Genomic DNA, 12,049 nt, shown 5'->3' with positions numbered 1-12,049 from the left:
CTGTCTGGCAGAACAGGCATTTGCCTCAGGTCCTTACAAAGCCGTCACTTGGACACAGAGAAGTCCTTCACAGGAACAGTCTCAGGAGCACTGAGTGGCATTAGCCTTTGGCAATTATGCTCTTCAACTTAGTGTAAAACCACAGTTGTTGTAACCTTTTCGATGTTAATTTACAATCTGGACTCCACTGACTGTCCTTTGTCTTAGGGGACTGACAGAAACTTTTCCCTTCAAACCTTGTCTGTCYCAGGGAGTTTTCTCATCAAGGCAGTGCAGGTGTTTGCTCCCAGAAGAGCTTCATTTCATTCATTTAACTAAAACAGAATTTCACAAGTAGGAGGATATTCCAGTTCTTTCAAACATTAATCCAATGTCTTCAGGCAGAGACCTGCCCATTGTTTTACAACACCATGTACTGTACCCATGGACACAGCCATGTCAAGTGAGATTGTCACCTGGACTTAACACTAACATTAGGAATCTGGGCTTGTGCCTTGGAGCAGTCTTAGTACAGCATTCTCCCCTTTTCTCCACAATGTAATCTCACCCCTAAACACAGCACTGCATGTAACTGTAACTGAACTGTCTTTCTGATGTGCATTTTAGGACTGACACTGATTATGAAGCTGTTGTGACAATCACTGGAATGCTGGAAGAGAAGCCTTGCAAGCTGCACCTCAGAGGGCAAGGAATGCACCTTGGGAAGATGCATTAAGCAAGACAATGTAGGACAAATGTCAAGGTGACAGGCTGGATGCAGATGTGCCATCAGCTGAGCCTGGTTTTCACCTACTTCTGTTTAATAGAGACTGGAATTTTAGCAGAATGAAAATGTAGGTTATTAGGAAATAAATCCTTATGGTACCTTAACCAGTCATAATCACATTCTGTACACCTTTATTGCTGTGATAAGCTTAGCTTTTAGGCACAGATCAAGGTTTTAAATTGCAAAGCAGCTGTGTAAATCAGGCCAAAGCACTCTGCAGAGCCCAGCATGCCTTGAATTACAGCTACATACCTTAAAGTAGCTTTTGTTTTGCCTCATTTATTTGTTTGACATTAAAATGGACATTGACACATAATAAGAGCAAGAACTGGTGAATAAGCCAGCATTCCCCAGGCTGTTTCCTCAGTGCCTTACATGAAAAGAGGAAGAGCTAACTTTCCTTGGTCTCCTTGGAAAATTACCAACCTGTTTCATCATGCTTGGGCCTTGAGAACATCCTCTTCAGCAACAGAGGGAGGAACCCTTCTTCCTTTTCATTCTTTGCCCCCACATGGTTCCCATTTACTCACACTTCTCTTTAAATTATTTTAGTATTAGTTTAKCTAAAGGTCACTGGAATTCCCACTTCTGAGTCTGTTAAGTTTTCCACTCCCCTTAAATAAAAGGCTTTTGTTAATCCCTCTTTACCCCCTCTAAATAATTCCAGGTTTTGGCTGTAACGCAGGGTCTGTGTGATTGCTGGGTGAGACAGGCTACAGCATGGGATTGTGAAACTATCCAAGAGCTCCAACTCATCATGACCTCCAACTACCAATCATCATAAAAAGGAAACAAATGTATTGCAAGAACCCAATTTTATTATTAAGTGCAAAAACAAGAGTCAGGACAAAGAACTTCAGTTTGTTACAAATTTAAACTACCAATGAGTACATTTCTTTTTCAAGCTGAGTTTCAGTGTTCTTCCTGGTCAGACAAGAGAAGAAATAAGGGATGACAAAAGACCCAAGATGGAATATGTTAGGATTAGTACTGAAGGACTGAGCTGTCACTGACATTCATGTAGTGCTTGCAGTACATGTAATGCTGCAATTTGCTTTATGTTAAGCAAGTAAATATGATTAAGCACAAGATTGTCCTTGAAGTTACACAAACTGATAATTAGATGTGTTGTAAAACATGGAATGGTCTCATCCAAATTCCTGAACGTTTCTGTTCAGTTATTTCCTGTGGAAATAACATTCCAGTGCTTCCACTTTCCCCCACTGGAGGCTTCAGAGCAGCTCCAAGAGCAGCGACTTACAGCCCCTCCTCCAATGCAGGGACAATTTAAGACATGGGCAACTTATTACTCATATAGGACAGACACAGTCATAAAGGCAAGGATGTAAAGTCTGTGCTTGAAATCAAGCTGTTTTAAACTTCTTGCAAAACGGTGACATCTTTTAAGAAAATGCTGGAAAAGTATTTTCATGTGGACTGGTATTTTCATTTTGAGTGACCCTTTTTGCCAACGTGTCATACGAGAATACTGTCCCATGAAGTATTTCTCTCTGGTAATATTCACAGAATAAAGAGATCTATTAAATTAAAAATATTCATTCATAATCACCACACCAGGGCCTGTAGTTAATTTCAGCTGAGCTAATTTCTTATGTCAGGAAGCCAGGTGCCAGTTTTGCATTTCCTCACCTTCTTAGCAGAGCTGTACCATTAATTCTACTTCACAATTTCTGCCTCAAATTTGTAGATCTAGTACCAAATCCCAGAACCCACTTGATTTCACAGTGCAAATCACTTGGAGAGAGTGAGCTGTGCTGTTGTTCTGTCTGCACTGGAGTTCACTTCCCCGGGTATTCGAACACRGCTGCAGCGCCCATGCCAGTTCCAATGCACATGGACACGACTCCATACCCTCTGAAACAAAGAATATGTGGAATTAACAAAAAAGAAAAAGACAGCTCAGGCTTACATCATCCAGGGGAAAAAAATAAAGAGTATAATAAATTAGAACTGTCCACTGTTCTCCTGTTTCATTAGGAGAGCCACAGGGAATTCAGGTTCAAAGCCATCCAAGGGATAGAGAAAGCTTCACCCAAAAGGATGGTTACTCCATCCAAGGATGGAGAACGCTTCACCCAAAGGAATGGTCACCCCATCCAAGGGATAGAGAAAGCTTCACCCAGCCTGGTTACCCCTGAGCCTGTGGTAGCTGCACACCCAGCAGGTGTGAGGCCAACACTGATACTCAGCACTCACCTCTTCCCTCTGCGCTTCAGTTCATTGAGCAAAGTGACGACCTGCCGAGCACCAGTACAGCCCAGGGGGTGSCCCAGTGCTATGGCTCCTCCCAGGGGGTTCACCTTCTCCATGGGAATGCCCAGCTTTTCAACACAGTACACAGCCTGGAAGGACACAGGGAATGGTTTCATGGAGATGCTCTTGCTGTTGCTCGTTTTCAGCCTCCTCCTCCTCCAGTTCAAAGGCCTGACTGCAGCTAGTCCATCCTTCTCAGTGGAAAGGAGTGGAACTGATCCAAGGCACTGAGAAGTGAGCTAAAACTATCCACTTCATCTCAAACTGAGCCCCCACACATTCAGATAGACAACCTGACAATCAATCACTGCCCTGGTAAAACAGATGTTGCAAGCTGGTATGAGAGCACAACAGCCAATCCTTATTCAGTGGACTTTTTTTTTCCTACTATGAAGCTTTAAAAGCAATGTCCTGCTCATCTTTATTTAAAGAAAAGGAAAATAGTATGSACATGTTATTAACATTTGGCTGAAGATGTAGTATGTGGAACAAGTTAAAAATCTTAACCTGGAGACCAAGCTAAAATACACTCAGTTGCCAAGCAATGCAGAAACACAAACACAATGTTCACTCACCTGGCTTGCAAAGGCTTCATTAATTTCATATATATCAATGTCATTTAGAGTCAGACCTATGAACCAGAAAAGCCAGGAGTTAAAAGGAGATATTTTTGCCTCATGACTGTATCAAAGAGAGTAATTGCCTGACAGCATCACTCTGTGAATTCCAGTTCTACTCCATCTAAAAAAGAGGAACCTCAGCTCCATGTGGGCTAACTAACTTGAAAAAGTTAATGTACAGCAGTGTCTAAAGACTGCAAAACCTCAGAGTTCATGACACTGTGTCATTTAGTCTGCCATGTTTTCTCAGATCAAGCCTGATTTCTCTGCATAGGGATTACAGATTGGAAGGTGTTCAGAGAGTTAAAGATAAAGCTACAGATAGGCATGTGACAGTAGCCAGGCCAGGCTGAATCAGCTCATTCAGCTGTAAAAGCTGTTTGACCCAATGAGTGTTGTAAAACCCTAGGATGATAAAATTCTAGAGAAAAAACATCAAAAAACAAACACAACCCCACCCCCTACATGCTGGTCATAATAAAGAAGATCAAACAGCACTAAGTGAATACTAAATCACTTCCCATATGCCAACTCSTGTTGAGTCTGTGCAGGGATTTACTCCTGAGCTGCTCAAAGGTGATTGAACAACTTACACATCAGTACAAGGGAAGAGCATTGCAACAATGCGAGGCAAGATCTCTTTTAAGGTTTCAGATTTAAGTTCACTCTTCCCATGGCCAACAGCTGCACATGCAGAACCTTAAATCTCCATGCAAGGAGTGCTTGTGCCAAGCACTGCCCAAATGACATGTGGYTCTTACCTGCCTTTTCCACAGCAACAGGGATGGCGTAGGCCGGCCCTATGCCCATCACATCGGGTGGGACCCCCACCACAGCAAAGGAGCGCAGCACCCCCAGCACCGGCAGCCCCAGCTGTGCTGCCTTTGAGCGTTTTGCCAGGAGAACAGCAGCTGCTCCATCGCTGACCTGGCTGGCATTGCCTGTTGGAAGAGATCTATTAACATCCTTTTTGTTCTAGTAAAGGCAGTTAAACCACAGAACAACACAAATGTGACAGCTGAGCTGACCTGCTGTAGTGCTTCCATCCTCTTTGAAGGCAGGTTTCAGCTTTGCCAAGCCTTCCAGTGTTGTGGAGGGCCTAATCCCTTCATCTTGGTGCACGGTGATTGTTTTACTGTTGCCCTCATTATCTGTAACTGTGGTCTTCACTGGAACAATCTCGGTTTTAAACAGTCCCATCTGCTGAGCTTTTGCTGCTCTAGTAAAAAAAAAAAAGTATGAAAGGTTAAAATATTTTAGAGGTGCAGAAGAACTAAAGTGAAGGAAACCAGTTAGACAGAAAATAAACTAAGGYTGAATTTGGTACATCATTGCTGAGTGGTGGTCAAGACAACAAGCAAATTCTTATTTCCATTCATGGGAAGACAAACTTTTTACCTCTAAATCAACATTACGGACATTGTCCCCAATTCTGGGTCACAGGATCACTCATTTCTGAGCAAGAACCCCCTTCTGTTCCCATCAACACCTCTGTGCCTGACTGACCACCACCAGCCCCCACCACGAGATTGTATTTGTCCAGGAATACAGTCGCAACTGTAAGAAAAAAAATGAACCCTGAACTAGCAGTAGGGAACAACTGCCATGACCGGGCAGAATACAATCAACTAAATCACAATTACCTCCAGCCACATAAATTTCATCTTTTCTATCAACAAGATATTTTAAAAACCTTAAAAGTGGAACTGATTCAGAAGATTACCTCTCAGAGATAAATCTTTTACAGAGAACACAAATTGGAGATTAAAAGCTTGTTTTACCCCTTCATCACTTTGCACTTTTACTAATAAAATGAAAATATTCAATAATCCCAGGTAAGTGAGAATTAGAGCTAAGTGCTGAAGGACAGGTCAGTAGCTYCACAGACATCCTGAGACCAAGGCCAGAAAGTCACCCCTTGCCTCATGTGAGTGTGAGGATCACATTCACATACCCTTTTGGTTATCAGTTCCATGGCAGTGAGAAAGGCTGGCATGCCAAGTTCCCTGAGCRGCAGGGCCGGAATTTAAAGGTTAACTACCCTGTGCAGTGGCTTCCTGTGTTAGATAAATAATTGGACCGGACTCATGCTTAAACAGAGCTCTGAAAGCAAGTTTAACTCTTTGATGGCAGAAACTTTACCACCTGCCACTGCTCTGCCAGTACAGCCCCATGGATTCTGGGGTCAGTTGACTCTGGCAGTGATTTAAGCCAAGAGGAAGGCTATCAGAGGTAGGACTGGACTCACTCAGAGCCAAACACCTGCAGKGAGGACAAGCCACTCTTCTCACAAGCTCAGCAATTCTCTACGAACAGCCAAGCTCAACTGTTCCCTCAACGGGAAAGGTTCCTTCTGCTGCYGCTCCCAMGTTCAGGTTCCAGTGATCCTGAGCCAAAGCCACTACAAAAATACCATGCACTCATTGCAGAAACCTCCCTAAGGTTCTCTCATAGAAACACAGAATGGTTTGGGTTGGAAGGGACCTTAAAGACCATCCAGTTCCACCCGCTGCCATGGGCCCGGGCCTTTTGGATGCTGAAATAAGCAGGGCACTCACTGTTCTGGACCCGTGTGACTGCTGATACCTGTGCAAAGTCAGAGACACAACCCCAGTACAGCTCTGACTCCAGTTCCCTCCTTACACACAACCCTGCACAGGCTCTCAATTTCCATCTGATCACTTCAAGTTTCTTTGCTCACTATTAAAGATTGGAAGGCAACACAGAGGCTGCACTTCACTAGGAAGTAGCAGTATGTTTTCTAGCTGTATTTATTCCTTAACTAAAAGGTTTAAAACCCCAAAAAGAGTAACAAAAAAAGGCATTTACTTTTGTTGGGAAGCCAAGGCAAAGGCATCTTGCTTCTTCCGGGAAACTCCAAACTTCTCTGCGACATTTTCTGAGGTTATTCTGGGGAAAAAAAAACATCACAGAGTTAATCCAAGGATACATCTAATGGAGCTGCTGTCTTCTACTACAACCACAGAAGGTACACGCAATGGCTCTAGGCTCAAAGCCAACTGCTGCCTTCTCAACTTAGAACTGCTGGCAGAGGCAAATCCTGAATCAAATCAAGGACCAGAACAAGATTCAGATCCATTCTCCTTGCTCAACAAGCCATTGAGCTAACAAGAAGAAAATCTTTGATCAGAGTTGGTGATCTCCCCACATTTCACAYCATTAATCTTCCACCACAACCATGGATGCCAGCACTCATGGCTCCAAGCTCCCACATTCAGACTGACTTGTAACTATGGTCACTGAGGAGATAAGAGTAAAAAACTACAAAAAAAAAATCTACAAAACCCAAAAACTGTAGGAAGGGGAAACACTTACCCCATAGGAATAAGGCAATCTCGAGCTTTGCTGTTATCCATCATCTTGGAACTGATATCACCAGGGTTATTTGCACTTCTGAGGGACATTGTTTCCACACTAAACACAGGAAAAATTTGAATTGCTCCATTAAGACTGATCAAAACTCAGTATCCTGACAACATGCTTTCCTATTATCCCACAGAAATGCAGCTGCTAATTATGAATTGGCTGAGGCAGAAGCTCTTTAATCATCAATATAACAATTATCATGAAATGAAAACAGATTGTGAGATTGGTTGTTTGCTTCACTAGAACAGGATACCAATGTTAGCAGTTAATTTCCACAGCTAGGAAGGAATTGCTATGATTTTGGCACATTTGTCCGCAAGCAAAATGAGAAACCCAAGGTTCAAGGGCTGGAGTTTGCARTGAGATTGTCAACAGACATAAAAATACAGGATCACAGATCTTAAGAACAKGTTGGCAGTAGAAAAAGAGAGGTATTAAGCAAACCATGACAAAGAGATTTCAGTGAGTTGCACCATTTGTGTTTCACAACACAATGAATTTAGAACATGGATTCCACAGGGTGCAATCTTTGACCCAGAAATGAATTAACACATTGAAGATACTCAAATTTATTGCAGAAATACAAAGCCATCCCTTAAGACTCTTAAGCTTTTGTAAGGTCTGTCTAGATTATGAAGCCTGCAATGGGAAGAGGTTTGAATTCTACTCTGCAYCACACAAACACCCTCATGAAGAATAAATAACAAAGAAACTATTCCTGGGAAATGAAAGGCAAGCACAAAGTGAGGCAGTTTGTAGTAAGTCCTATCAGCCGTTTAAACTATGTCTAAGATGGGACACTCCATCACTTGATGTCTGCTACATCTGTTCCTGAAGGAAGACATAGGACTGGTTTTAAGTAAGAGAAACCCCAACTACTGTCTTTTGTGCTGTCATCCAGTGTTTCTCCACTCTGGGGAAGAGCAAGACTTGGGATAAACCCAGCTCCCAAAAGCTGTTTGTAATGTATGGATTGTATGTCTTCATGGAGGACCCTGCAGGGCAGAGGCCACAGAGCTTCCCACAACAAAACCCAGTGTCTGACACACCTGGGGGTGCAAAGGCTGCCAGTCCCTTTAAGCACAACATTTGGGTGAACACTCCCAAGCAACTTTGTGAAAGGAGTGTGTTAAAGTGAAGATGTGAAAAGCATTACACAAGTGCTGATCACACCAGGTACTCTGCCTACAGAAGAAAACACACCTGTCCTGCCAAGCTCTTTATTTTGCAGCAGTCTGGGAAGAGCATTCTCAACATCTGATCTTGCTCAATGTGTGTCTRCATGTGCTGAGAAGTTATAAATATAAACCTTTTTTAAAGGACTAACGGATAATTGTGTGCAGTAATAATTAATGAAAGATTAGAGTTCTCAAGGTAAAGAAAAAGAGAAATCCAGTATTTTAGCCTCAGGATTACTCAATAGTTTTTTTTACTCATTCTTCTGAAGTCAATGTGTATGTGGTCACTAGCATTTCTCCCAAAGCCAACATAGTGTTTATATAATACTCAAAAAAATAAACACTACTTGTGATGTTAGGACAGAAGCACAGAACAGCTCATCTGTCCGGCACAGAACAGACGCTGTAAGTCTGCAGAACACTCATCAGCACAGGTAGGACATTAACTYTGTTATCCAAGAGAGCTGCTGGTCTTCCAAGAGGCAAGTTAATTGGAGATTAGGTAAAAAGCTAATTATGGCAGGCTAYTGCAGAGGGACAGTGTTACCTTCAGGAAGCCTAAGCAAGCACTATGAAAATACTTCCTTACCCACAGGCCATGCCAATGTCATACGATCCATTTCGGATTCCACCTGCAACAGCAGTGCATAAACATTCTTACTGTCATCAGCAGCAAAAGCATTTCAAGCTCAGCTGCAGTTTCCAAACACCTGAGCACCCAGTACAGCCAAATGGGCATYTCCTCACCCTCCTGCCTGCCAGAGAGCCAGGTCAAGGAGCTGATGGGCCTGAGGACTAACATGGGGCCAGAGAGAACTGGAGGGAGCCTTGTGGAAGCTGCCTGATATGGAGGTGATGGTAAAATTTMTCCCCAGAAAACCAAGTTACTTCCCTAAGGATAAGTTTGGCCACTCAAGGATGTAAAAATATTAAACTGATACTACACTGAAAATTCCCCACAGTACAAGACTCTATCACTGTTTTTACTGCTCAGAGACACTGGAGGACAGGAGGAATGAGCCTTTGGGGTGGGGCAGGCATSGACTCTGATGCCAGTGCCCACAACACCTACCAGCTATGTTGATAATGGCCTGTAGCCCGGAGGAGCACTGCCGGTTCACACTGCAGCACGGCACCGTCTCTGGAATACCACTGGAAAACAAGATAGTGTTGGTACAGACTCAGTGATGAAAACCAGCAACATGYCAAAGCTCTAAAGAGTGCATTAATCCACTTGATTAAACCTCAAGTTCCAGGCAGATCCCTTTATCTGTTGCTTGATCTATCTGGTCCTGAACCAAGGCAAAGCAAAGTTCAAAGATGATTTCCACACTTCACTTGAAGTGGCTCCAAGTGCCCATAGGTCTCTCTTCAGAAGGTCCTCTGTAAGCAGGGCCCTCCCCTGTAAATCCTGAGCTCTGATCCAGGCCAGAAACCCCAAAAAGCTCTGTAATATTCCTAATTACAGGCAGGCTATGCCTGCACCTCTCCAGAGAGGTAACAGTGCAGTGATTGACAAAAGCAAACAATGGCAATACACACTGGCTGAAGTATTTGCAATCTGGGATCCAGCTCAGTACAAGCAATTGACCAACACTGGGCAATGACAGAAAGATCTGAGACCACTCCATGGATTTGGGACCAGGCACAGCAGAGAAAAGTGCAGCCTCCCAGTCCAGAGAGGCAGCAGGGGMWGCTGGGAGTCCACAAAATATCTCCYATTCAGMTGGCCAACACGGGCAGTAYAAACAGATTAAACAGCCTCACCTCTGCCTCCCTGTGCCTTTGCCATTAGCATTCTCTGAACGCTCGATCAAAGTCYAATTTCTAGGCAAAAGGTTATTTGCTGTAATTCCTGGGAGCATATGAGCAACCTCTGACCCTCTGCTGCTCCATGGCCCAAGGAGGAGAGGAAGTACTTTGGTCTAGTTGAGAGCTTACCTTAGAAACTGTGCAACTCTTGCAATCAAGGCACCAGCTCCAGGCTGCAGCACATTCCCTGAGTGCAAAGACACAATTCCAGTCACTTGGCTGCATTTCCCTCGCAGGCATCAAAGGGGTGTTCCCATCACCACAGCTCAGCACTGCCCAGCACCAGATTAGAGCCCCACCACCAACAGGACAGGCATGAAAACCTAACGCTAGACTAATCCCTTCCAGCCCCACAAAATTTGCGAGTATCCCACAGTACATGAGGAGCAGCCTGTCCCACACAGTATCCAGACCAGYAGTTCTACCAGGCTGGTTCTCACTCACCCACACAGATGTCTCCCAGGACCTCAGGACGAAGGTTGACATCCTGAAGGACAGCTGTCATCACAGCAGCCARCAGCTCATCGGGTGTCGTGTCCTAAAAGCACAGGGGATCAGCACCACCAGTGAGCACCAGTAATTCCTCATCACCAGTTCAGCCTCGGACCACTTCAGAGGGCTGGCATGTGGTGCTAAGGCAACTTTACTCCACTTCTCAGCTCACAGTGGTTGTTGTTTTCCTACCACAGCAGAATTATCTGCATGTTTTTATTCCAGGTTTCTTTCAGCACTGTAAGCCCCACACACTGCTTTCTCACCTACCTTGATTTTATAGGAACACGCTCCGTAGGGCCCTCAAAATCAAACTGCAGAGATTTATGTGAGAAGACTCAGCCAAGGGAGCCCCTCCATTTATTTTGTGAAAGAAACAGGGGTGACCCCTCAGCTGGTGGGAAGCATGCATGGCATGGTGAGACTTGTCTGGAAGGATGACAAGGAACGTGCACGCTTTGGGATCATCCTGRCACCGTGTTCTTGCTCAGGAATCTGCGGATGCCACCCAGGGAGATGCAGGTTCCAGAAGGGTGGCAGGCCCGTGCCAAGCTGTGCAGGTGAGGAACACGCTGCTCTTCCAAGCGGCTGCTCCGTGTGACAGGGCAGGTGACAGCGGACTGTGCCTGGTTCCCGGGCTCTTTCGGGGATGCCACGGGCACTGCCTCACCTGGGCCACGCACCCCCAGCATTAAAACCATCATACAAGAATGGGATTTGGACTATTCCAGAGCAGAGCAGGTCTGGGGGTCAAGCAGGGGTCCAGCAGCCGGGCGTGCGAGCAGGGGAGGCCAGGAAGGGGAGGCCAGGAAGGGGTGTCCCTATCCCAATGGGGGTGCCCAGCACCTGTGGGGAGCAGCGGGCAGGACCCCCCGGCCCGTACCTTGAAGCCGCCGCGGCGGGCGCGGCCGATGGCGGTCCTGCGGCCGTGCACCACCACCACATCGTCGGGGCTGTGGGCCCGCGGGGGACCCCCGGCGCAGGGCACGGCCCTGGGAGYGGCCACAGGGCCCGGTGCGGCCCCGGCTCCGGCCAAGTGCCCCAGAACCAGCTGAGCCCGCCGCGCCGCCGCCGCCATCTTGTCACGGGACGGATCAGCTCATTTGCATGAGCCCCCTCATTTACACAAAGCGTGCGTGGATATTTGCATAACCCCGCCCCTCTCGTGTATATGGCCCCGCCCCCTCGGCAAACCCGCGCTCCGGCCCCGAATGTCAAAACTGAACCCAACAAAACCAACGTAAGGTAAACAAACAAAACTAAACTAAAACAAACTAACAAAAACAAACAAAAACAAACGAAATATACACACCAAAAAAAAGGAAGGACAAAAGAAAAAAAAGGAAAAAAGAAAAAAAAGGAAAAAAGGAAAAGTGGAAACAAGGAGGAAAAGAGGGATAAAAAAAGGAGAAAAAGAGGAAAAAGCAAAAAGCAGAAAAAAAGAAAAACAAGGGGAATGAAGAGAAAAAAAGGGAAACAAATGGAAAAAAGCAGAAAGGAAACAGGAAAAAATGAAACAA

General features: G+C 45.1%; 2 protein-coding genes across 2 annotated transcripts in view; one reads left to right on the top strand and one right to left on the bottom strand.

Moving 5' to 3' along the window:
• Positions 1–1,369, top strand: part of DLEC1 (DLEC1 cilia and flagella associated protein) — a 33,217-nt gene extending 31,848 nt beyond the window's left edge. Inside the window, 1 exon segment of the mRNA XM_057365426.1 lies at positions 607–1,369. Coding sequence (XP_057221409.1) covers positions 607–715 — 109 coding nt within the window. The 3' untranslated portion in view covers positions 716–1,369.
• A 195-nt stretch (positions 1,370–1,564) lies between these two features.
• Positions 1,565–11,637, bottom strand: ACAA1 (acetyl-CoA acyltransferase 1). Its single transcript, XM_057365427.1, has 12 exons — positions 11,413–11,637; positions 10,482–10,575; positions 10,167–10,224; positions 9,298–9,377; positions 8,815–8,857; positions 6,997–7,095; positions 6,490–6,570; positions 4,689–4,879; positions 4,422–4,601; positions 3,616–3,671; positions 2,984–3,129; positions 1,565–2,641 (listed from the first exon to the last, which is right to left on the bottom strand). Exons 1-12 carry the CDS (start codon positions 11,605–11,607, stop codon positions 2,566–2,568), a joined length of 1,299 nt encoding a protein of 432 aa, XP_057221410.1. The 5' UTR covers positions 11,608–11,637; the 3' UTR covers positions 1,565–2,565.
• Between the last annotated feature and the right edge of the window lie 412 nt (positions 11,638–12,049).

Source organism: Malurus melanocephalus, unplaced genomic scaffold, assembly GCF_030028575.1.
Source record: "Malurus melanocephalus ecotype Western Australia unplaced genomic scaffold, MMel_1.1 scaffold_52, whole genome shotgun sequence".
NCBI lineage: Eukaryota > Metazoa > Chordata > Aves > Passeriformes > Maluridae > Malurus > Malurus melanocephalus.
This window is presented reverse-complemented; position numbering and strand designations above follow the sequence as displayed.